General features: G+C 33.7%; 2 protein-coding genes across 2 annotated transcripts; one reads left to right on the plus strand and one right to left on the minus strand.

Annotated features, from left to right (window-relative positions):
• Positions 1–979: 979 nt before the first annotated feature.
• On the minus strand, positions 980–9224 carry LOC140980335 (E3 ubiquitin-protein ligase AIP2-like). Its single transcript, XM_073446102.1, has 5 exons — positions 9060–9224; positions 2656–2845; positions 1854–2023; positions 1279–1503; positions 980–1196 (listed from the first exon to the last, which is right to left on the minus strand). Exons 1-5 carry the CDS (start codon positions 9177–9179, stop codon positions 1059–1061), a joined length of 843 nt encoding a protein of 280 aa, XP_073302203.1. The 5' UTR covers positions 9180–9224; the 3' UTR covers positions 980–1058.
• A 6159-nt stretch (positions 9225–15383) lies between these two features.
• Positions 15384–17416, plus strand: LOC140981430 (probable WRKY transcription factor 40). The gene is made up of 4 exons (XM_073447831.1): positions 15384–15574; positions 16197–16487; positions 16587–16703; positions 16884–17416. The coding sequence occupies exons 1-4, from the start codon at positions 15506–15508 to the stop codon at positions 17292–17294; spliced, it is 888 nt and encodes a 295-aa protein (XP_073303932.1). The 5' UTR covers positions 15384–15505; the 3' UTR covers positions 17295–17416.
• Positions 17417–27544: the final 10128 nt, after the last annotated feature.

Genomic DNA, 27544 nt, shown 5'->3' on the forward strand with positions numbered 1-27544 from the left:
TTAACAAAATATAATCTTAATAAATGTAAACATTTTATGAATCCCAACAAATCTAGAAAACCGATTTATTTTTTTTTATTTGGAATTTCAGAAAAATCAATGACACATCAATTCGTTAGTTCGATTAAACACATGTTTATTAATCATGTATCAAATTTTAAGCATTTATTTATTAATAACGTATTAATTATATAAACCAATACATTCTTAATTAATGTTTATGTATATAGATTTATTGAATGTGTTTTTTTCTTTTGACTAGTAATATCTTGTTAAAATTGAGACTTAAACCTAATAATCTCAAAATTAGTTCAATGGATAAAGATTGTCAAAGTCTATATATATATATGTCTCAAGTAATTAATCCAACCGATATAGAATATTTAATTCAGCTCTCACGTCTAATAATAAAAACAGGAGCGTATAGTTTTATATTATCTCATGACCCATACACGTATCCAACACATAACGATCTGATACCATCTTAGACATTGAGATATATATAACATACACATATCCAAATATTTTTGGAAAAGTAAAAAAAAAAAAAAAAAAAAAAACTAATTTCAATTATTTGGGACCATCTGGATGGAGAGACGGGTAGGATGTGACGGATGAGAATCAACGGCTGTACGTGGCAGAGAATCCAAAAGAAGATGGGCTGGCCCAAATGGTAACAAAAAATGATAAGCCCAATTAATACCAGGATTCAATTACATGGACACATTCTCTGTACCTTGTTTTATTATTCAGACAAGTTGCCAGCATTAATTAAAATTTTACTTTTCCTTTTGAAATTTCAAATTCATTATTCAAATCGCTCCTAAGTCAAATCGCTCCTATCTAAGTTAAATCATTACATCAAGTTCAGCATATAAGAACATTTATAAGATCATAGTTTCATATTTAATAAAATTAAAAGATTTACTTTCTTGATGTTTTAGCTTAAATGACAAATCTAAAGGATATTAAGGATCCAAATAATGGTTGTGAAAAAAAAAAATATAACTCAACTCAAGTCAACTCAACCAAAACATAATAGGCATTCATATAAATTATTAGTTCGCCTCCTCGATCGATTGGCTCGCATTTGCTGCATTTACATCTCCGGTGTCCACGTTTTCCCAATAATTTCCGTACATTAGATCATCTGTCTCAAGTTCATGTCGACATATCGGACAACGATTATGTGCATCCTAAGTATAATATCAAGTTTTAAACCAAAAAAAAAAAAAGATAAATAATTATGTGTACAAACAATCATGTTAGAATGCTTACCAGCCATGATTCAAGGCAGTGATGATGAAAAGTATGGTTGCAGGGTAAGTCTTGCACTGCATCGTTCACGATGAAATTCTCTAGGCAAATGCAGCATTGTGAATCTTCATCAAACTTTGCCAACAATATTTCTTCCGTGAGGAAAGTAATTGGCAGCATTAAAATCACTTTTTTACTCGAGGGATGTGGTGATCTTCTTCTGGCTTCGGCTTCGCGTCGTATCGTCTTGAATACATAATGATAAGATCATTAAAACAATGAAACCATGAGATATGTATGATTCTTGATCAGAGTTTTCATGAATCGCTTTCTCGAAAATAATGTTATTTTTAAATGTACATGATTTACATGTACATATATAGATACTTCATGATGTTGAGATACGTATTATTCTTTATGAGTTTTTATGTTAGAAATATTACTTTTCATGATAAACATGGACTGTATGCGTCAATCTGTCTCACATGAGAATAGAACCACGCCTCTCCCTCGTAGGAGAGGGAGAGGTTTTTACCAATCCATCTAAGAGATGTTTGGCAAACTCTTTAAGTAAATACAGTGTGAAATATGTATACCTCTTGGAAACGAGCCATCATGGTACGATGTGCTTCCGTAAGTAGTTGTCGTATGCGGACATCATTTGCTTGGCCCCTTGAAGATCGGGGACGACGCAAGTTGGGATGCATTAAAGAAACAGGCTCGACAACATCATCGTTCATCACAAGATTCCTTTCAAACGTATGACCTGCAATATGCAACGTCATTGATTATACGTCAAACTTTCCTGCATTCGGTTTTGGTTTTACCTTTGAAAACTTTTAGCAGATCAGTTTTCTGCAAGTTGGTTTTGACACAAAATTAAATAAATAATAGCAATGTGGATATAAAAATTATGTAATGAGGTAATTAATCACAAACTAAACCGGCCGAATTTTTTGCACAAACGAAACTGGACGAATTTTTAATCAAAATCGAACCTATCGACTTGAATTAAAAATATGTTATTCGAATCGATAATCGAATTGATTTGAATCTAAAAAAATTAGAAAGACCAAAATAGGACATTCAAAAGTTAGAGCGTAAGAAAAACGAGAGTGGAGATTGATGACATTGGATTGTTTCCCTACTTTTCTTTTCTTTTTTTTATGTCAACTATTAATGAAAATATAGGGTAAAATAAATTCGATCAAAAGCTTAGTCAACAGCAGATAAAAACAGTAGTGCATATTAAAAAAAATTAGTCCGTTTAGAAAAAAAATATCACTTAAACGGAATAAACTAAAATAATTTTTTTCTCATGAAGCAAAAATCGAATTTCTTAATTAATAAATTTCTTCAATTAAATAAGTTATTGAGTTTAACCGAAATTTTGCTTACCTGTCCTAATTATAGGCGGCGGTCTTTCTACTTCCGGCAATGGTGGCGGAGCAATGCTGCTTGACAAGTTATCGTTAGAGACGACGTTATTTCCATCCTGTTGTAAAACCCTAACCCTAGCGTTCCAAGATCTTGGTGAAGTGTATATTGTCTTCAATATTGTGGCAACCAAACACATAACGGAGCACAACTGCACAAGAATAAGTTATTTATTTTGGTTCTGAATGAACATGAATAAGTAAAAATATACATTTTTAATGAGCAGAGAAAATTCATTTTTCTTTTTCAGGATAATATTTCTTATAATGCATGATGTTTTCAGATTAAAAAAAAATAGCAATTATTATTTTAAAAAAAATACATTTTATAGTTTTATGTGTAAAACCTATAATTAAATTATATTAAAATAAAATAATAAAATTATATATTTTAGTTGTATATATATGATTGTATGCATGATCAAAATATACAAGGATATACCGTGGAATGAAAAGAAATGTTAAACAAATCAAGCCAACAAATTTGAATTCAAGACACATCATTTTTGACAAATAAGTAACACATGTTTTGTGTTAGTAAATAATAGTTTTTTTGATTATGTAAGCAATGATTTTTTATTTTTTGTTTTCTTCCCTAAACTCCACCCATAAATACTCATCTATTCTTCATATCAAAATCATATATATCAAAACACAAAATCCTCTCATCTACAATCATAAGTACAGAAGTGAGATAAATGATTTAGTGTGAAATTTGTTAAGGAGTGTTTATCCTTGGAAGAAATATGATTAGTGGAGAGAATGTGAGTATTAAAATCAAAGTGTTCTGAGTGAAATACTTTGTATTCTCAATTATCTTGTTTTCTTTGTTATTAATAAAGAAGTAATTTTTTTAAGAGGTATAGAGTGGACGTAGCCCAATTTTTGGGTGAATCACTATAAATATTGATGTTCATCTTATTCACTGTTGATATTACTTATGATATTCCGCTGCGATGTTACCTTGTTTATTCCCTGATATCCCAACAACAGGTATTAGAGTGAAGTTCTCAAATACTATAGAAATTCCTCGTATGTTCTGTGGTAGCAGCTTAGTCTGAACTTCCATATCAGAAAAAGATTTTTAGATAGTATTAGAGAAATGGTTCTTTTGTGTTCATTCTTTGACGATTTCTTTGACGATTAATTCGTTGTTAGCAGTCACAAAAGATGGAGGTACACACAAGCAAGATGATTAGTCTTAATGGCTCTAGTTATCAACTTTGGAAAAGTAAAATGAAAGATCTTCTATTCGTCACCAAGATGCACCTATCGGTGTTCAGCGAGTCTAAACCAGATGATAAATCTCATCTGTAACAAGACACATGCTCGAGCAAGTCTGTGGGTACATCTGAAAATTTGTCGATGACAACGTGTATAATCACATATGTAACAAGACACATGCTCGTACGCTTTGGACAAAGTTGGAGACATTGTATGCCTTCAAAAATGGCAACAACAAATTGTTCTACTTGAACGAGCTTGTCCAGGTTCGATACAAAGAATGAACTCTGATCATAGATCATCTGAACGAGATTCAAAGATTCGTGGAGCAATTATCAAGTATGAGCATAAATATCACTCATGAACACATCAGGAGGAGTCTTGAGCATGAACTTTATCAAGGGTGGCATATTGAATGAAGAGATGAGGCGGAGATCTCAAGGAGCGTCTACCTCACAGTCAGATGTTTTGGCTGCTAAGTCAATGGGAGAAGCTAGATCCAGAAAAACACAAATTAGAAGCCAAGAAAAACCAAGTTCTTAGAGAGATATACCAACATAAAGTGTTTTCATTGTGGAGAAAACGGAAATATTAAAAAATATTATCGGCAACCAAAAAACAAACATGAAACCGACGATGAGCAAACAAACACCATTGACAAATTCAATGTTGTTCACGAGCTAGAGCAGGAGTATGAAAATTTGACAATTCAAGTAACTAGTTGGGTAATCGATAGTGGAGCAATAGTCCACGTCACATATCAAAGAGAATGCTTTACATTCTACACACAAAGGGACTTTGGTGTGGTGAGGATGGGGAATAATAACTTATCCATAGTCGTAGGAAAGGGAGTTGTGAGCTTGACTACCGTGGATTGCTCTACATTGATCCTGAAAGACGTTAGACATGTGTCAGATATGTGTCTGAGTCTGATATCGGTCGAAAAACTCGATGAAGAAGGTTTCTGCACAACCTTCTGAAATGGGGTAGGTAAGATTTCAAGAGGATCACTTGTGGCGACAAAATGATTAAAGATGTCAAAGTTGTATGTAGTTCAAGAAAATCATTTTGAAGGTGTAAACTACGCAGAGGAAGAAAACTCAACAGAGTTGTGGCACTGAAGTCTTGGCCACATAAGTGAAAATAATCTTACACGCCTTGTGAGCAAGCAAATTCTGCCCGGTATAAAGCATTTTCATATGAAACAATGCACAAAATGCTTAGTCGGAAAACAAAACAGTATATCATTCAAAATTTCACCTCATAACAGAGCAGATAAAATTCTAGATCTGGTGCACTCATATCTATGTGGTCTGATGCCATGGTCACTCGGAGGAGCGAGGTACATGATAACTTTTATCGATGATCATTCTCGGAAATTTGGGTGTGGATACTCAAAACCAAGGACCAAGTTGCGGAAGCATTCAACAATTTCTTAACTTGGTTGAACAACAAACATGCATAAAACTCAAATGTATTCGTTCAGATAATGGAGGAGAATAATTGGAATCTTTGATGAGATATGCAAAAAGAACGGAATCAGACATCAATTGAGCTGATATCAGTTCAGTTCTCACCATAAACATTTCTTGTGTTCCTAATTGTTTAACTATTATTTTAAAACTGATTTAATCAGTTGAGCTGATATCAGTTCAGTTCTCATCATAACTGAACTGATACAAGCTCGAACCGGTCTCCCTTATTTCAGTATTCAGTTCACACAAGTTAAAAGCTTTAAACTGTTCAGTTTTCTTAACGAATGATTATTTCGAGTATTTTTTGCTTGGTTTAAAACCAAACTCGATTTAATTGATTGGTGTTTACATTCTTAGAACACGAACTATTACAGCTCATTGAAAATATTGTGTTTGAAACACTCTTGTTGGTGTTAGAACCGATCCATCCAAACCACACCACCAAAGACACCATAACTCAACGGATTAACTGAGAGGATGAATATAACTTTGGCAAAAAGAGTCAAAGGCATGCTCTTACATGCAAAGCTGACTAAGGAATTTTTGGGTGAGGACGTGATTGCGGCTGCATATATATTGAATCACTCACCTTGTGTTCCTCTCAATTACAATGTCTCGGAACAGGTGTGGCAAGGCAAAGAAGTTTCCTATAATTATTTGGGGGTATTTGGTTGTGTTGCTTATGTTCATATATCCAAAAATGACAGACAAAAGTTGGATGTAAAAACAAGAAAACACATATTTATAGGCTGTGGCGAGGATCAACTTAGTTACAAGTTTTACAATATAGATCTCAAAAAGCCTATAAGAAGTCGTGATACCGTATTTGAGGAGAATGAATTTTTGGAGAATTTGGGAAAGAAGAATTTTGGATCTGAACAAGATCTGGAATGGTGGCCTTCAACGATAAATCCACGACTGGTTGAAGGTGAAGAATTACAAAATGATCATAGGATGATGATGATATCCATGTTCATAGTGAATCACCAGCCGAAAGTTCTCGTGGTACCACGACCACATGTTCTGGAAGAGATGTACGACCTTCAACCAGATATTTCTCAAATTAATATATCATGCTAACTGACGGGGGAGAACCAGAGTGCTTCGAGGAAGCTATTACCAATTAACACAAGGATAAGTGGATGGAGGCCATGCAAGATGAAATGCAATCATTGCATGAGAATGAGACATTTGTGCTGGTGAAGTTGCCGAAAGGTAAGAACGCTTTGAAGAATAAGTGGGTGTTCAAGTTGAAGCACGAAGAACACAATAGTCAACAAAGATTCAAATCTAGGATTGTCATCAAAGGTTTCGGACAGAAACATGGGGTCGAATTTGATGAAATATTTTCATCTGGTGAAGATGACATCCATTCGGATTGTGCTAAGGTTAGCAGCTGAGCTTGATATGGAGATGAAACAAATGGATGTCAAGACCGCATTCTTTCATGGGAATTTGGAGGAAGAAATTTGCAAAAAGGGCAAAGAGGACCTCATGTGCAGATTGAAGAAGAGTGTTTACGATCTCAAACAAGCACCAAGACAATTGTACAAGAAGTTTGAATCAGAGATAACCCAACAAGGATTCAAGAAAATCATTGTAGACCATTGTGTGTTTGTCAAAAATACCTCTCATGATGATTTGATGGTGCTTCTTCTCAATGTAGATAACATGTTGATTATTGGCAAAGATGCTTCTGAAATCATAGGCCTAAAGAAGCAACTAAGTAAGATTTTTTCTATGAAAGACTTGAGGCCAGCAAAAAGAATTATTGGCATTGAAATATATCAAGATAGGTATGCCAGGAAGACCTGGTTTTCGCAGGAGAAGTATATTGAGAAGTTACTTCAGAGGTTCAACATGGACCAGGCCAAAGCGGTTGGATGTCCTCTTTCCAACTACTTCAAGTTGAACTCCAACCAAAGTCCTATTATGGAATATGAGGAAAAAGAAATGAAAATTGCCCCATATGCGTCAACTGTTGGAATTCTGATGTATGACATGGTATGACCTTGGCCAGATTTAGCTCATTTTGTAGGTTTAGTGGGTAGATTCCTTTCAAAACTAGAAAATGAACATTGGGCCGTAGTAAAATTGATATTCAGATATCTACGAGGAACCTCTAAACACAGATTGAGTTTTGGAGTATCCAGAGTTGAGCTTGTAGGCTACACATATGTGGATATGGTAAGAGATGTTGAATCCCGAAAATCCACATCAGGATACCTTATTAAATTCGTAGGGGGAGTTGTGTCATCTCGTCAAAGTTGCAAAAGTGTGCAACATTGTCAACCAAAAGCGGAGTTCATTGTAGCAACTGAGGCATGCAAGGAGCTGTTATGGATGAAAGGGTTTTTCGAGGAAATAAGTTTTGTGCAAAATCTATACAGTTGTTCTGTGACACTCAGAGTGCAATTCATATGAGGAAAAAATCCTTCAATGCATTCAAGATCAAAGCATATTGATGTTAGCTATCATTGGATATGAGATGTATTGGAGAAAAAGGTTGTTAAAGCTTGAGAAGATTTACACATAAGAAAATGGATCTGATGTGATGACCAACACATTGCCGAAATAGAAGTTCGAATGCTGTAGAGTTGTTGCAGGTCTGATTGAATTCACAAAATGTACTTGAGAGTAGGGATGTCAATGGGTAGGGTGTGGGTCGGATTTCATACATCCATCTCCATACCCATTTATTAAATTCATCCCCATACCCATCCTCATACCCATCGGGTATTGAATATCATCATCATCCCCATATCCATCGGATTATCGGATACTCATACCCTACCCAAATACCCAATTATCATATACAATTGAATTTTTTCAAATTTAAATGGTTTCAATGAAGTTATGAATATTTAAAAAATTATTTAAATGAACAATAAGAAAATTTATTCACGCTAAATNTGTCATCCCTACTTGAGAGGGAGAATTGTTAAACAGATCAAGCCAACAAATTTGAATTCAATGCACATCATTTTTGACAAATAATTAACACATGTTTCGTGTTAGTCAAAAATGATTGGTTTGATTATGTAAGAAATTATGTTTTCTTTTTTTGTTTTTCCTCTAAACTTCACATATAAATACTCATACATTCTTCATTTCAAAACCACATCAAAATACAAAATCTTCTCATCTACAACATAACTGTAGAAGTGAGATAAATGATTTAGCGTGATATTTATTAAGGAATGTTTATCCTTGGAAGTAATAAGATTAGTGGAGAGAACATGAGTATTAAAATTAGAGTGTTTTTGGTGAAATATTTTGTATTTTCAATTATTTTGTCTTCTTTGTTATTAACAAAGAAGTTATGTCCTTGAGAGGTTTTGAATGAATGTGAACCACTATAAATATTGGTGTCAATCTTATTCATTGTTGATATTACTTATGATTTTGCGTTGCGATATTACCTCGTTTATTTCCTTAGTATCCCAACAAGAAAAACAAAAAATTTCCTTAATATTGCGTTGCGATATTACCTCTTTACTTTTTTTAAAAAATTGTATCGAATAATTGATGAAGCACACTTGAATTGGAACATAAAACAAATATATAGATAATCCCACAGATCTGATTTCAGAAACCCCACCTCATGTAATAAAAGAATATTAAAATTAAAAATTAAGAAAGAGAGAGAGAGGAATGGAACTCGAACCGATTTCTTGAGAAAAGTTGAAGCAGAAGAAGAGTGACGTTGAAGGAAAGATCCAATGGCTGAAAATGACTCTTTAAACATTATATGTTTCGTTTCCACTGGGTTCTCCAATTCTTGCATCCTCGTATTTTGTTCCGCCTCACTCGCCCTCTCTCCTGCTGATTCTTGAAATGCCTAACAATCTCAATCGGTGGAAACTGAACCACAATCTCTTGTTATTATAAACAAGAGGAAACCAAAAATTTAATGAGCTTTCCTTGTAAAAAAAATTTCTAATTGGATTTTGTAAATGTGTATAATTTTAAAGGATCGTGATTTATGCAATCTGAAACATACTTTCGAGTTATTCCATTAATCTTTAGAGTAGGTCTGTTGTGATACGGTTTTACGAATCTTTATATGTGAGACGGGTCAATCCTACCGATATTAACAATAAAAATTAAGACCCTTAGCATAAAAAGTAATATTTTTTCATGAATGACCCAAATAAGAGATCTGTCTCATAAAATACGATATGTGAGATCGTCTCACACAAGTTTTTGCTCAATCTTTAAGCGGCGAATCTGTCCTTTCAAGTATATGGTTACGTTCTATATTAATACAGATTTTCCACCATATTTCACATTAAATTTTTATTGTTATATTGGTCAAAAATTTGTCGCATATTATTTACTACATAAATATTGTGTGCATTATATGATACAATCCATATATCATAATTTACTACGCGTTCGTTGTATTAATAGAATTAATAATATATATACACACATAAAAATCTACATTCTAGATCTATCATCATAATTTCAAAAAACAAAACAAAAAAAATGAAGTTATTTTGCTAAATTCTGATGACGATGAACCAAATTAAAGAGATCTAATTTATATTTGACTTTTCCATAATCAATGGAACTTTTGTTCATTGTCCAAGTATAGCTAGATTGCTCAAGAAATTTACACACAATATTTGTAGCTAATTAATTTTACATGAACCTAGTGGAATGTTCAACTCTTTTCAACACGTACGTTCTTGGTCATTCCACACGAGCCTAGGATAGTTCAGCTTTCTCTCGAGAGGTCTTTTTTTCAACTACTCTACAACATTCCACTACCTTCACGAGAATTTGAGAGCACTCAAAAAGGTTTTGAATAGCGCCAAACCTCACCAAAACAGTACAACTTTAATATTTTAAACTGTATAAAAGTTCAAATGTCAAGTATCAATTACTCTTTTAGCAGGGGAAATTATTGCGCTCGATGATCTTCTTCTCGATAATTGCATTAATCGTAATCATGATAATCAAACTCGTGATCTTAACTCTGATGTCAATCTTAAAACCGAGTATTTATCATTTTTTCAAAAGTTAAGGATGATGATCTTCCCTTCCATGTGACGTTTCATGTGTGCCACAATCAAAATACGTCATCCCAATTACGTTGATAATGCCTTTCTTTGGTGACATATAGGAACATGCCACTAAAAGAATGGTGATATCTAAGTCTTCGTCAACTAATTCAGTCAAGATTTAATTACAAATTTTATTTCTTCTCAAAACTTTATATGATAAAATATTTTTAATATGTATTAAGTTCAATGTTAAGGGAAAAAAACAATAATAAATAGCTTGGTCAACAATTTTTTTAAATAATTTATATATAAATAATAAAATTATTGATGCCGATTCAATTAATTATTAAAACATCATGGTAACCTAAGGGTTAACTAAATTTTTGTCTGGTGAGCTCCTTGACTTTGCAGACGGATTGAATTTTATGTTTCTTTCAAAAATTCTTATAAGATCATCTTACAAATCAGTTTTGTGAGACGAATCTTCAACTCGACCGACCGACCGGTCCATGAGAAAGTATTTTTAAAAAAAAAAAAAATTAGTTCATTGTCTTTATTTTTTGTAATTTAGTTCTTTTTCGATGTGGCACTAATGTTGCTGCAAACATGGTGCTGGCAATCATGTGTGTCGAAGTGTCACATCAACACTCTCGATGAAAAGTAAATAAACATGTCAAAGATTAAAATATATGATTAAAACTGAAATTTGACAATATAGAACACCAAAATTACAAATAAAAAAATAAGACCAAAATTACAATATTTCCAAATAAATAATCACGACAAATACATATGATGATATCAAAATTTTACTTTGGGTTTGGTTTGGAGTGCGGGTCTTCAAAGTTTCATGGCTGAGTGGATTGGGTTAGTGTTTTGGGTTCTACACAGACAAAAATAGGGTTAGAAGGCGCCAAAGAGTTTTTCGACGTGACTTTTCCGATGCTTAAGTCAACATGTATAGCAAATTTAAGAGTGATATATAATATTGTAAAGCGAGTAAGAGAGTATGAGCGTGTAAAATCGTAGGCCAATACCTGATATTTATAAAGGCATGAGTGATTGGCTACATTATGAGAGTAGAATTCTTGTTAAGATAGAACTCTACCTGAGATAAGAGACATCATACAGTAGGACTCCCTGACCACGACAGCTAAGACTCTTGATGGCGGCTAGGACTATTGTCTTGTCTCGATGAGATTTGATCGAATTCCGTAATTATCGGGTCCTCTTATCGGTGAAAATTTCTTCAAATTCTCTACTTGCGTTATAGCTCGGATTTCCAGGTCCCCTTGGTGGGCTCGGACTTTTAGTAAAGAGGGCTGAGGAGATTGACCTTATTAGAGATTCACGGGCTCGGACATATGGGTTCGGACGTTTTGCTATATGGTTGAGCTCGATAGCTGGGATCCTTGATCAACAGTGAGGTCTGTGTTAGAGTAGATGCCCTGTAAGCCAACTGTTGGCTAGGGAATTTATTGACTCAATTGTAATAAACAATCTTTATTTTAATATAATTCATTATTTCATTGTTTGTTATTTCTTTATCTGTATACTCATGTGATCAACATAGATAAAGATCTTGATTATACTTTAATACAAATTAATCGTAATTCGATGTTGAAACTCATTAGTAAACTCTGTATAATCTAAATTCGTTCCTAGTCGATTCAACCGTCTAAAACGTGGATAAAGGTCGCTTGAGCTCGAGACTAACATCTGTGATGTTGTGTACCACGTTTCTTGGTAAGGGCATAAAGATGTCCAAACATGCAGATGGGTAGTCATATGATGATTATACCGAACTACCCTCTCTCGGACTTTCCAAGTGTTTATCATTCATTGAGAGGATAAATCCGTGGTTATGACTGTATACCATTAGTCCTTACGACCCGGGACAACACTGAGGCTCTATATGCTAGGGCTGTGCTTTGACTCGTTTACAGACTCCAGGAGGGTCATCAGGTTGCGAGATTGGGTACAGTTGCGACACATGTAGGAGCCAATGTATTGTAGTCGGGAATTCACCGCTCACCTACATGTATGGATATCCTATGTGATATGATGAAATAATAGTGCATGGAATATCTAGCCAGAGTATGAGATGTACGTTAGAGAAGGAGTTCTCCAATTATACATGTGATGCCACTACTTATTCTCAAAGATGTGTCACATAGTTATCGAATTATTATGCAACCCTCGATGAACCAATGGTTGCAAATTCGACCGTGATATATGAGATGAAGGGACCGTGCTGTACGATAATCATAATCGACTGGTTCTTGCAGACACTATCAGTGATACCCAGGAAATCATAAGGCGATGCTACTAGACGCTCTTACCATGATTCGATGGGTTTAATCAGAAATATGATTTCTGACATTCTCATGATCAATAGTTGATACATAGAATGAGGCAAATTAGGGTAAGCCTGAATAAAGGATTTTTTCCTGAATCACAAAAAGTTGTGAACACACGGCTAGCTGTATCCCTGAACCATTGAGGATCAAACAAGCACTGGATCATTTGTTCTCGTTGAGATAATAAATTCAATGAGTTGAATTTATAAGAAATAAGTTTGATATGATAAATCGATAAGCTTATAAATAAAGTTTATAAAAGCTTATAGAAATTTTGAGAGCATGACTTCTAAGACAGTCAAAGGAAGTACACCTGTCTTATTTAGACATTGGTGATCTCGAAACTAAAATGTGCATCATAATGACAAACAAGTTGAAATTGTCACATCGATGATACTGGATCGTCGATCGGGATTATTATGAGATTAATGTAATGAGAGCTTCGAACATGGGCTTGTAAGAGTATAAGCTCATCATGCTAATTTATTAAAGTTCGAATGAGTTTTAATAATTAAATTATATTTTAATTGATTTAAAATATAGCCCATTAAGTTTTTATAAAATATAGTATTGATTTATGTAATATGAAAATATTCATGATACCATAATTTTAAAAACTTGAACACAAAGTAATATAATATTAATGCATGATATTCTCAATATATATATATATATGCATCGAGATTTGGTCTAATACATGAATGCAATTAGAATTCATAGTTAACTTAATTAATCTGATTAATTAAGTAAAGGATGGATTAGAAAATATAATAATGATTATTATTATAATGCAAGCATGATTCGGTGGAAACAATTGAACTGGAAAAAGGATGGCATGCATTTAGAATATTAAATTTACTTAATTAATTGGATTAATTAAGTGAATAATGAATTAGAAAGATAATTAGAATTCTTTATTCTTAAGGAATGGATTCTTTCGAAAGTTTGAAGAAAGAGAGGAACGAAACTTTGAGCTCTCGAAATTGCTTTCTTGTTGCCATAAAAATTCGACATATAGTGTTGAATCGATTTCTTATTCGTGTTATATCTCTACGCAAAAACATCTTCTAATTTTTTAGTGCAAATTAGAGGGGGAACAAGTAATCTGGTCGTGGACCTGATTCGGAGATCGAAGAAGGACTTTCGAAGAAAGTTCGTAGAGATTTACAACAAGAGCTATATCCGTTAATACCGGAGTAGTTGGAGTCGAGTGAATTATTTTCTAAGTATATATACTAAACACCCTATGAATGTTTATGTTCATTAAAATCATACGAGTGCTCGAACAAATATTTTGATTGTCAAAATAAAATAAAAATTTTAAAACTTCCGCTGCATTTGAGCACGAGAAACCGAGATCCAACAGTGGAAATAATGGATTAGAAAGATCTTTAGAATTCTTTATTCTTCAGGCATGGATTCTTTCGAATTTTTTAAGAAAGAGAGGAACGAAACTTTCAGCTCTCGAAATCGATTTCTTCTTCGTGTTTTATCTCTACGCAAAAACATCTTCTAATTTTCTAGTACAAATTAGAGGAGGAACAAGTAATCCAATCGTGGACCTGATTCGGATATCGAAGAAGGAGGTTCGAAGAAAGTTCGTAGGGATTTACAACAAGAGCTACGTCCGCTAATACCGGAGTACTTGGAGCCGAGTGAATTATTCACTAAGGTATATATTCTAAACACCCTATAAATGTTTATGTTCATTAAAATCATACGAGTGCTCAAACAAATATTTTAATTGTCAGAATAAAATAAAAATTTAAAACTTCCGCTGCGTTTGAACACGAGAAAACCGAGATCCAATAGTCTGGGCTTTAAAGAATTATGGCTAATTTTGAAATGAGCTTGTATTATCTAAGTCAATTTTAAATTTTAAAGACATCAAAATATTTGACAAAAGTGTTTTTCTTTTTCTGCTCGAGAGGATCCCACGAAGACGATCTTCGGGCCAAACAACTCAACAACCTTTTTAACGTGCTTGCAACATGCATGAACCGTTAGACTGTATAAGATTTCGTGGAACTTTCCGATTTTAATTTCATTCTCAAACTTCTAATTGTTTTTTGTACTTAAAAATTTTAATATTTTATTTCAAGATTATACTCAATTTTACTATTTATAAATCCTTAGTTTTTTTTTAAAAAAAAATTAATGCCAAAATTTTAGAAAAGTTCTAATTAATATATGTTCAATATCATAAAATAATCAAATTGAACGAAGTAAGCTGCATAAAAAATTTTGTGTTCAATATTTATATAAAGACACGATTATAAAAATTTAAACTATTTTAATGATTTAAATTAACATCATCTAGACGGACAATAATTAATTCCATCTTGAAAATTCTCCATGACATCCATCGATCATTTTCGTTCCAGCTTCTCGATTTTCTATTAATAATACAAAGACTATAAAGACTTGACTTTAGGATTTGTTCATCTTTTCATATATGAGTGAGTCTCATTTGAGACCGTCTCACACAAGTTTTTGCCTTCATTATATATTCACATAATCGTGTATGCTCATATGAGCACCGATGAGGTAACACAAGCCTGTTGGATGTGTAATTTTTCTATATTTAATCGCATCCAATATATAAGTGTCATCTTATGCGCTCACATAAATGTGCATGATGAGTGTGCATTATATCAAAACTATATATATATTGCCTTCCCATCCATCTGAAACCGAAGATTATGTTGTAGCACAATAAATTAAGCTTTGAAATTGCAGAGATGGAGGAAGTACTGGTGGACACAACCCTTACTATGGACGTCAATGTTAACACCTCTAGTGAAAGCCTGGTACGTCTGATATTTTGAGATTTTAATTTATTTTACTAATAAATAATATAGAAAGATTTATGTATTACTTCATGAGAACAAATTAAATTTAATTTGGTCTTAAAATTCAATGAATTGTTTCTTTTTAATTTCTAATTTTTTTGGTATATATGTACATCGGATATTGCAGACTTGACACCATATAATTCTAATATGTCTAGTGCAATATCATCGCTCCGACAAATGAAGTTAAAAAGTTTTTTTTAAAAAATTTATTGGACTAACACTAAATTTCGAATGCTCAAAAAATCAAAACCCAAAATTAATACTATTCTTGTGTCCTAACAAAAATGGTTAAAATTTTTGTTTATATGAAATCATAGTTTACTTCCCAATATTTTATAAATAAACGAAACAAAACCATTCGGGAAACTTGCTTTAATGCAACTTTAAACAAGTGTTGGTTTAAGTATTAATTTTTTCTTGGCTTCACATTTTACTAGTTTTTGGAAACGATAGATTCGAAATTTATAATTAACAACGAGATTATGTTAAAAATTTAAATCAAACGTGGATTCCAAGTCATTGTTATTATTTTTAATCTTTATATGTGTGTGTGTGTGAATTGAAATTTAATATGCAGCCTGATTTGATCGAGAAGCTGGATGAAATAAAAGCCGAGAACAAGAGACTGAAGGTCATGCTCACAGATGTTGGTAAAAATTACATTAGCCTGTTGCAGAAGTGCTCTGAGAATCAAATCTCAAGAATATCAAAGGGAAGCGTCCACGACGACTTTGAAAACTACCTCGGAAATAATCCGTCGAATCCAAGATTCTATGATGATATATTGTCACCAGACAGGCCAAAAGATGTAATAGAATCAAGTATTTCAACAGTTTATGTAAGGATCGATCCATCGGATATGAGCCTGGTAAATTTGTGAGCACCTTAAAGCTTGATTTCAACAAAATATCATAAATCGATATGATCGTTAATGTATGTGTTTACAACGTCTTTGGAAATATTGCAGATAGTGAAGGATGGATATCACTGGAGAAAGTATGGCCAGAAGGTCACCAAAGATAATCCATCCCCTAGAGCTTACTACAAGTGTTCTTTCGCCCCAACTTGCCCTGTGAAAAAGAAGGTTAAAATAGTTAAAATTGTGTGTTTGTCACTAAAGATAATCCATCCCCTGATTGTAGTATCCATTGCTTTGCATTTTTTTCAATTTTAGTCTTCTTCGTAAAGTGCTAACGTGACATCGGACATATCAGTAATGTTCAACGTCGTATACTAATTTTAGTAATTTTGTGTGTGCGTGTAGGTGCAAAGAAGCGCCAATGATCCATCCCTTTTACTAGTCACGTATGAAGGTCAGCATAACCACCATGACTGCCACCACCACCACCACCACCTTCCTTCCAGGGCCGAGATCCCAGTGACGTTACCATCAGTACTAGCCGGAGCTTTGTTCTCTGACTCGTTCTCTCCACCGTGTGGGGACCCTACGACAATTCTTGAATCTGCAGATCCTTTAGTATGCACCAAAACTCATTGTGCGACTGCAAGTGATCATTATCAGAACAGTGATATTCAACAGTTTTTCGTTCAACAAATGGCTTCATCGTTGACAAGAAACCCCAGCTTCAGAGCTGCCATTGCAGCGGCGGTGACAGGCAGAATACTAGATGAGGATATATATATAACAAAACACAGAAAAATGATGGACGAATAATCAAACTAAAGGGACCAATTTTCTGCATTGAATGCCTCAAAAGCATGTTGCGTATGTATGTTGTGTCCTCTGTTTAATCCATTTTGTGCTGGTTTATTCTAGGTGTCATGATTTGGAGCTACGGAGTATATATCGAAATTACCGTACCAAGAAATTTAATACTGATAATGATACCAAATTTGTAGGTATGGAATTTTGAAAATTTCAGTATTTCGAAATACCAAAGCAATATTTGTACATTTTAAAAAATATAATACTTTTAGATAATTAAATTATAAATAAATAAAATAAAAAAGGGTTGTGTGATAGAACTATTGTATATTTTTCGGTCTTGTTCTTCTACTTGAATATAGTTTTGTCTAAAGTTGATGTAATCATATTGAAATGATTTGTTTATTTTTTTCCAGCAATCAGTTCTCGATATGAACCATATAATATCGATATCGTATCGAAATCTCGGTATACCAATATTCTGCTTATACCATACCGAAATCTGGATACAACATCGATATAATTTTTCTCATATCGAACATTTTCATACGGTATACAATATTGACAGAAATTTTCAATGTACCGTACCCAACCACACGTGTTAATTTTTATTGACTTGAATAAAAACTGAATGCTTCCACGTGGCACTCGATGATTGGCCCCTTCACCCGGATTTATTCGGGTATGAGCCCAAGTGAGAGAGTGTATATCGGAGAAAAAGAAGGTAGCTAGCTGCATGTGTTGTGTGTTGGGGAAGGCCGGAGGGTGTTGGGATATATAGAATCCTTTCTTCACATTTTACCTCAATTGTGAGACTCCTCTTGCACTCGACCCGAATAGAGGTATCGGAAATCCAGCCAAAGAGAAACATTGGTGGGGAAATGTATGTAATGGAATAGTTGAGCTTAGGCTCATTTCAATTTTAGATATTGAATTTAATTTCTGGTGTCCGTGCTATANTGAAACGAAGTGGTAAACGCTTTTGAGCAGAAAAAATTTGGTGATAAATTCATCATTTTACTGTGTTGCTGATCCGTATTGAAGACACTCGAAGGAAAACACTCGTGTGCAGTGTTGCTTGAAGAGTTCTCGACGGTTTATATTTTAAGCGACACAATATTTGCAACTGTGATTTTATTTGATTTATTTAGATGCAATTTATCTCCTTAGATAGTCAAGGAATATATATTTTATATGTGTCACTAGTATTGAGTTTTATAAATGATTTACAAGTTTACTAGCGATAATTTTTCCCTAACGCATTCTACAAGTATTTATACTTGTACATAATTTAATTCGTCTAATTATGGTTATTAAAGTTTATTGTGTGTGATAAATAATGCATTCCGCTGCATGTTATGAACAGTTTTGACAACGTCGACACACAACACCAAAATCTGATACACACAAATTTATTGTTTCTGCACTTTTATGTTAAACAAACCTCTTACACTAAGAGACTAGTTAATTTGATCTATATTTAAATTAAAATGTAATATTTTATCATGCATCGGATCTGATTGGAAATCCGCCTTACAAAATTAATATGTGAGACGATCTTACCGGAGTTTTTGTGAATTTGTATATGCAATGCATACATATATAGAATGGCCGCAAGAGATGTTATCATTTTAAAAAATATTGGAAACCTATATTGAATTTATTGTGTTTGAAAGAAATTTATTGAACCCCTTTGATTCACTAGCAGGCTTTCCATGATTCTTTTTATTGAAACTTAAATTATTTGATTTTAAAGAATAAACAATGGTCCCTTTCTTGATACCCTAAATATTCCACTCATCTTTCATTTGTTCTTGTCAGTATTTGGCTATAATTTCGGATGTATTTTCATCATCCCTTATGCTAGACAAATTAACGAACGGTTAAATAGATATACCCACTTTGGTTGACTTATAAATTTAATTTTGAAAACTAATAGAAATGCCGAAGTTATTCCCTTTATTTTTGTTACTGTGAGTTATTTTTCCCCGAAATATAAAAACAAATATTTTCACATATTAAATTCTTCTTTTTTTCAATGAATTTTTTATAGATTTGAATAATCAAAGCAATAATTATAAAAAAAAATTATAAGATGTTTTGTCCAACAATTTCTATTATGAATAATAATTTAATTTCTCCAACCCTAAATGGTAAATGGGGAAAATTAAAAAACGACGCCCGACGTCTTCTAGATCAACCATGGAAGGGAGGAAAACAAAAGGCAAGACTTTCAACAAGGAGTTCTATGTTGATTCCAAACTTCTATCGTTAGAATTTTAAGAGTCATAATTGTAATTATAAATGTTTAATGTCATCAATTAAATAAGTCATTAATTGATGTGGTCTAATTTAAAATAAGAATTGACTTAATGTCTTAATTGTCATGATATTATTGTGTGGATATCATATATGATTTTTCTGGTTTGTTGAGGGGCCAAATTAGAAATAGTGAAATTTGTTTAATTATAAAATGATGTTATGGTCCCAATTTTGCAGTACGACGTATTGTTTTGTTTCCCATCAACAGAGCTCTCTGGTTTTGGAAGAAAACTGCAAGATTGAAGATCATTTCCAATAATCGTCTACAAGTCATGGATTTCTGTGTCGAGATTTGAAATCCAATTGGTTTCATCACTCAGAATTGCGGAAGCGTACCGGAATCCATGACTTGTAGACGATTATTGGAAATGATCTTCAATCTTGCAGTTTTCTTCCAAAACCAGAGAGTTCTGTTGATGGGAAACAAAACAATACGTCGTACTGTAAAATTGGGACCATAACCTCATTTTATAATTAAACAAATTTCACTATTTCTAATTTGGCCCCTCAACAAACCAGAAATATCATATATGGTATCCACACAATAATATCATGAAAATTAAGACATTAAGTCAATTCTTATTCTAAATTAGACCACATCAATTAATGACTTATTTAATTGATGACATTAAACATTTATAAAATTACAATTATGGCCCTTAAAATTCTAACAATCTCCCACTGGCCATATGTGTAAACTTATAAATGTGTTAAACTTAACGAGCTCAAAACTTTTGTCATCACAACCATAGGACTTCTTAAACAATCTTGTCCATTAATTATATCGATATAGGATCAATGCAGTCTTTGTTGTATCTATCACAACTGAACCATCAATGGTCACACATATCAATACAATCAAATGACATAGATCAATCATGAATGTGTGGCATGAAAATTACATGCAAGGTGATCTATTCATGTCAATTTTCAACCGGTCCTTCTTTACCAATGTGAAATCAAAACCTTAATTTCAGTTAGACAAAGTGTAAAGTAAACAATGAACTTTATTTCTGATCAGAAAATATCCAAATATATAAGTTTGAACAACAAAAACCAAACATAAAATGTATAGTACAAACTCCCACTAGATCTAGACTTCATCAAACTGAATAACACCCATATGAGTAGTGTGCTCATTGAAAACAATGGGTGGCAAACCCTTCGTAAAAGGATCTGCTATCATGGAGTTTGTGCCTATGTGTTCTATCAAAATCTATCCATTTTGTACTCTTTCTTTCACAACAAGGAACTTGATGTCGATGTGCTTCGATTTTGTCGAGCTCCTATTATTGTTGGAATACAATACAGCTGATCTATTGTCACAAAACAATTTCAATGGTCTTTCAACCTCTTCTAGAATACGCAGCCCAGTTACAAAATTCTTCATCCATATTACATGATTAGATGCCTCGTAACATGCTATAAATTCAGCCGCCATGGTGGAAGAAGCTGTTAGTGCTTGTTTGGCACTTCTCCAAGAGATAGCTCCGCCAGCCAATAGAAATACATAGCCTGAAGTGGATCTCATGCTATCTTGGCATCCCGCGAAATTGGAGTCCGAATATACCATGATCTCAAAATTATTCGACCTCTTATATGTGAGCATATAATCACAAGTTCTCTTTAGATATCTCATTACTCTTTTGGCTGCTTTCCAATGATCCATTCATGGGTTGCTTAAATATCTGCCCAACACTCCAACAATGTACGCAATATCTGGACGCGTACAAACTTGAGCATACATAAGACTTCCTACAGCCGAAGCAGAGGGAATCTTTTGCATTTCTTGAATCTCAAGGCTTCCTTTAGGGCACTGTTTAAGACTAAACTTGTCTCCTTTAGCGACTGGGGTATTACCTGGCTTACAATCTTGCATGCCAAATCTTTTAAGTACCTTATCGATATAGCTCTTTTGCGATAATCCAAGAATACCTCAAGAACGATCTCGATGTATTTGGATTCCTAGTACAAAGGAGGCGTTACCAAGATCTTTCATTTCAAAATGTCTAGAGAGAAATTTCTTGGTATCGTTCAACATGCCTATATCATTTATGGCAAGCAAAATTTCATCCACATATAAAACCAGGAATATATGTTTACTCCTACTGAACTTATGATGCACACAATCATCTACTACATTTACCTCAAAACCAAATAAGATAATTATTTGATGAAACTTGTGGTACCATTGACGAGAAGCTTGCTTTAACCCATAGATGGACTTCTTAAGTTTGCAAACCATATTCTTTGGATTTTCAAATACAAAGTGTTCTGGTTGCATCATATAGATTGTTTCCTCAATGTCTCCATTGAGAAAAGCTGTCTTGACATCTATCTGATGGAGTTCCATATCAAACTGTGCGACAAGTGCCATGATTGTCCTAAAATAGTCCTTCGATGAAACTGGAGAGAAGGTCTCCTTAAAGTCAATCCCATACTTTTGAGTATAGCTTTTAGCTACAAGACGTGCTTTGTACCTTTCCACATTACCTTTTGAATCCCGTTTGGTTTTGAAAATCCACTTACAACCAATGGGTTTCACACCTTCTGGTAATGGGACAAGTTCTCAAACTTTATTGTCTTGCATTGCCTTATACTCCTCACTCATTGCTTCGGCCCACTTTTGAGAATTTGAGTCTTGCATGGCTTGACGAATATTGATTGGATCATCCTCTGTCATACCATCATTTTCCTCATGTTCTTGGAATAGCACTATGTAATCATCCGGAATAGCGCTCTTCCTTTCTCTAGTGGACCTCCGTAAAGACACTTGTTCTTCAGACGTTGGTTCTTGAGGTTGTTGAGTTTGTTCGATTGGAACTTGATTGACAATGTCTTGTTGTTCTTGTATCATATCCTGATCAATTACAGGAAAACGATACTGAACATTATCAGTATCAATCATAGGAATATGAACTATTTCCTCTTGAAGAGTAGTTGGAACATATTCCTCCTCGAAAACAAAGTCTGTTACTTTATTCTCCCCCCCAAACTCAATATCCTCAAAAAATACTGCAGTTCCCGTCTCAAATATTTTCTTTACTTTGGGATCATAAAATTTATATCCCCTTGATCGTTCAGAATACCCAATAAAGTAGCTACTGACTCTTCTGGAGTCCAGTTTCTTTTCATATGGTCGATATGGTCTAGCCTCAGCTGGACATCCCCAAATATGAAAATGTTTTAGACTTGGCTTTCGCCCTGTCCAAAACTCATAAGGTGTTTTCATAGCTGCTTTAGTTGGTACTCTATTTAGAATGTAAGCTGCTGTTTTTAATGTTTCTCCTCAGAGTGACTCTGGTAAGGTTGAATGACTAATCATACTCCTTACCATATCCTTAAGAGTCCTATTTCGTCGTTCAGATACACCATTCATGCTTGGTGAGCCTGGCATGGTGTACTGTGGAACGATTCCACATTCCTCTAAGTATTGAACAAAAGGCCCTGCACGTTGTTCACCTGAACCGTCATTCCTACCGTAGTATTCACCACCACGATCAGATCTGACTTTCTTAATTCTTTTGTCGAGTTGATTCTCGACTTCAGTCTTAATGACTTGAAAACGTCCAATGTCTGTGATTTTTCATGGATAAGAAATAAGTATGCATATCTAGAGTAATCATCAATGAATGATACAAAATATTGTTGACCATTCCAAGAAGGTGTTGCAAATGGTCCACAAATATCTGTATGTATCAATTCCAATACCTATGTGGCTCTATATGCACCCTCTTTCTTTCGTTTGGTCTGTTTGCCTTTGATGCATTCGACACAATTGTTTAAGTCTGTAAAATCAATGGAGTTCAAAATTCCATTTGATACAAGTCGTTCAACTCTATTTCTAGAGATGTGTCCTAATCGCTTGTGACATAATGCACCAGAGTTTTCATTATTAAATTTACGCTTAGTACCACGTGATTCCACATTTAGGGTTTAAATATAAGAAGCATTTGTATCAAGCATATATAAATTGTCATAAATTATAAGTGAACCATATTTGTCCAAACTAGAAACAGAAACCAAATTCCGTCTAAATGACGTTACAACAAAAGTATCTATTAAGTCTAAATAATAACCAGTACTTAACAACAATCTGAAATTCCCTATTGCTTCCACTTCGACTGACTTGCTATCACCTACATAAATGCATATTTTAGCATCACTTGGCTTTCGGCAGCTCAGGCAACCCTGCATTGAAACACTTATATTAGTAGTAGCACCAGAATCTAACCACCAAGTGTTCCTTGGTACTGAAGCTAAATTTACTTCAGAACATACCAAACTTGAAAATGCACCTTTCTTTGCACGCCATGCATGGTACTTAGGACAATCTTTCTTGACATGATCATCCTTATCACAGAAAAAACAACATTTCTTATCCTTATCTTGCTTTTGTTTCTTTGCATATGGACCTTTAACAGCCTCATTCATTCTTTTCTTGCCTTTGTCTTTAGAGGTGCTTGCCAAGTGGGCACTTTCAGTCTTGTCTTGCTTTAATCTCTCTTCCTCTTGAACACAATATGAAATGAGCTCATTAAGAGTCCATTTCTCCTTTTGGCAGTTATAACTGATTAAACTGGTTTGGGAGAGAAATAAGCACTAAATGAACAAGCATGTCTTCCAACAATTCAAGCTTAAGTGCCTTCAACTGTGATGCAAGGTGGGACATTTCCATAATATATTCCCGGATATTTCCCTCGCCTTTATACTTCATGGAAATCAAGCTCTTCAGAATCGTGTTTGTTTCCGCCTTATCGCTTTTGGCAAAGAGCTTCTCAATCTCATCGAGATAATCCTTAGCTTTGGTGACAGTGTCGGACACCGCACCTCTAAAACCTCATGTATGCCGCGTTTGATGATCATAAGACTCATGCGGTTAGAGCGATCTCACCTCTCACATATAGCCCTCTGTTCAGAAGAACTAGAATCCGTAAGAGCGGTAGGTTGCTCTGTCCTGATCGCAAGATCTAGATCCATGCAGCCAAGAACAATAAGAATGTTATCATTCCAATCCTTAAAATTTTTCCCATTAAGGATCGGCATTGAACTTAGATTAGCAGATATTGGGGGTGCCAATCGGGTCGGGTGGGCCGGGTTTCGGGTCAACCCGTCAAATTTTTTTATTTTCTTTTCCAACCCGAACCCGAAGCAACCCGAACACGAACCCGTCTAACCCGCTCAACCCGAATTTTTTTTATTTTTTTAAAAAAAATTAATGAAAAGAATTCGAAAAAATAAAAAATAATAGTAATGTTTTAATTTAAACACATAATAACAAAATTTTCGATTTAAATTTGAAAATTTAACTGTAGAAAATTTAAAGTATATTTACTAAATCAAATAAACAATTGTTAAAAAAATAAAAAAAATACAAATAAATATTAAATGATGAAAATTTATCATGTAAATATACAATAAATTTTGTTCAAACATACAATATATAAAAATATAAGTAATATTTAAAAAAATAATTTCGGGTCAACCCGTGACCCAACCCGAAACCCGTCTAACCTAGCACTAACCCGAACCCACCCAACCTGAACCCGACCCGAACCCAAAAAACTCGAACCCGAACCTGATTTTTTTTCGTGTTGGGTCGTGTCGGGTTGACGGATCGTGTCGCATTTTGACACCCCTAGCAGATATAGTAGCAGATTTTGCTGAAAAGAGAACATAAAAATAATAACATAAATAACATGCTCATCTCAAACAAATTAAAATAAATGGCAAATCCCATCTCAAGATACCTAGTGCAATATCAATATTAAATCTTTGGACAATAATATTATATGCAAGTGATACTCTTGTTGCAATAATCAAATATTAACAATAATATATGACAAACAAGAAACCTATCTTTGGATAGATTTAATATTTTCATGGAAAAAATAACTAATAAAACCTTATAATTGTTATATGTTTATTATCACAAGCAAATGAATCACTTTGTCAAGTATAAATCTTCCTTTGGGTAGATCAACACTCACATAAATATACTCATTTGCACTTTATTTAAAACCTTAATAATATCCTAATATCTCAAATAAAAAAAATTAAATAACAGTGGTCACTTTGACGACATATAATTCAATTTTAATTTAATTTGAAATATTAGATATTAATTGATATATGAAATTCAAATCAAAATTTTAATCAATTACGGTAAAACAAATTATTTTACTCAACATGAGTAAACACAATGAATTTTAATAAATTTCAGGCAAAAATCAGTGCAGTTATCAGGACAAAAAAAAATGTCAAAAGTTAAACGGTTTCAACTAGAGATGTCAATGGGTCCAGATTTTACCCAGACCCGCAATGGACCCGCCCCGTTTGGGGCGGGTTTGGGCATACTAAATGGGTCATGGGGTGGGTCTCGAGTCCAATTTTTCAGACCCATCTGGGTATGGGGCGGGTCATGGGTTCTATAATACCGCCCCATACCCGCCCCATAATTATATATGTGGATATAAATGATAAATTTGATAAATATTGGGATAATTGACATATTATGATGGGGGTTGCTACTGTATTGGATCCTAGATATAAGATGAAGCTTGTTGAAATTTATTTTCCCCTAATTTATGATGAAATATAACAATCTAAAATTGATGAAGTTCGACAAAATTGTTGTGATTTATTGGTAGATTACCAATCCAAGACAAAAAAAATCATTGGAAAAGAGTGGTGGTTCAGGGATTGATGGGACTTCGTCTGTTTCTAATATTGATGCATCTGATATCAATATTTTAGATATGTATGATAAATTTGTGGCTTCAAGTTCAAGCCAAGCTGCGTCAAAATCCCTAACCGAGTTGGATATGTATTTGGAAGAAATTGTCTTGCCACGAACTCAACATTTTGATATTCTTAGTTGGTGGAAGACGAATGGGGTCAAATATCCAAATTTACAGAAAAATGGCAAAGGATATTTTAGATATTCTTGTGTCAACTGTTACATCTGAATCTACTTTTGCAATAGTGGAAGAATAGTTGGTCCTCATCGTAGTAGGCTTAATCCAACGACTTTGGAGGCATTGATGTGCTCACGAAGATGATTGTGAGGTGAGGTGGAAGGTTATTTTGTTATTGTACTTTCATTTTAATTTTGTTACTGTACTTTTTCTCTTTAAATTACATTTTTTTACGGTTTTAAATTACAGTTTTATATTTTCAATGTACTTTCTTTCATTAATTTTGTAGGTAATTCTTCAAGTAATTACCAACTTGTCCCATCATTCTTGATGAAGAAGAAGATGATCCTGAAGAATGTGTCTGAAATCATGCTTACTCGCTGATTTTATATTGATATGTTTAAATTCTGTTATTACTTATTTTTGGGGATGTCAAGACTTTTTTTTGGAGAGCTAGTAACTCTTTTTTTTATGTAATTCATTATGTTATGAAAATACTTTGTTTGTTATTATTAAGTGTGATCGAAGATATGAATTAGTTTTCTATTGTGTTATATTTTGAGGCTTGTTTGTTCCATAATTCAATCATGTGATAAGAAGATTACTGTTTTCATATAAAAAAAATTCGGGTCTCATGGGTCTGGCGGGTCTACCCGGCCCCATTTCGTATACGGGGTGGGGAGGGTTCAAAGAATATTTAATCGAGGTGGGGCGGGTTATGGGTCCGAGTTTTCTTCGTGGGGCGGGTCTTGGGTTTAGCCATACCCGTCCCATACCCACCCCATTGACCTATCTAGTTTCAACCAAAAAAACTTGTCCATTGATTTGCAATTCCCAAAATTCACTTATGGCAACCGTATCAACAGAATCCAAACACATATGATAGATTATTAAACTAAATTATAAAAAAATTATTACTATTTTAAATAATAATCATGCCCTAACAGAATCCATGAAAAAACAACCAGCACCGATTCAATCATTCCATGAAAAAACAAACAGCACCGATTCAATCATTTG

The sequence above is a fragment of the Primulina huaijiensis genome, chromosome 7 (genome assembly GCF_012295235.1).
Source record: "Primulina huaijiensis isolate GDHJ02 chromosome 7, ASM1229523v2, whole genome shotgun sequence".
Classification (NCBI taxonomy): Eukaryota; Viridiplantae; Streptophyta; class Magnoliopsida; order Lamiales; family Gesneriaceae; genus Primulina; species Primulina huaijiensis.

Excerpts from the sequence above, each read along its gene's own strand:
- LOC140980335 (XM_073446102.1), bottom strand. The coding sequence starts at position 9,179 with ATGCAAGAATTGGAGAACCCAGTGGAAACGAAACATATAATGTTTAAA. Across the intron at positions 2,846-9,059 it reads CAACTTTTCTCAAGAAATCG|TTGTGCTCCGTTATGTGTTT; the intron begins GTTCGAGTTCCA and ends ATTCTTGTGCAG. Across the intron at positions 1,504-1,853 it reads TGATGGCTCGTTTCCAAGAG|ACGATACGACGCGAAGCCGA; the intron begins GTATACATATTT and ends TATGTATTCAAG.
- LOC140981430 (XM_073447831.1), top strand. The coding sequence starts at position 15,506 with ATGGAGGAAGTACTGGTGGACACAACCCTTACTATGGACGTCAATGTT. Across the intron at positions 16,488-16,586 it reads ATCCATCGGATATGAGCCTG|ATAGTGAAGGATGGATATCA; the intron begins GTAAATTTGTGA and ends GAAATATTGCAG. Across the intron at positions 16,704-16,883 it reads CTTGCCCTGTGAAAAAGAAG|GTGCAAAGAAGCGCCAATGA; the intron begins GTTAAAATAGTT and ends GTGTGCGTGTAG.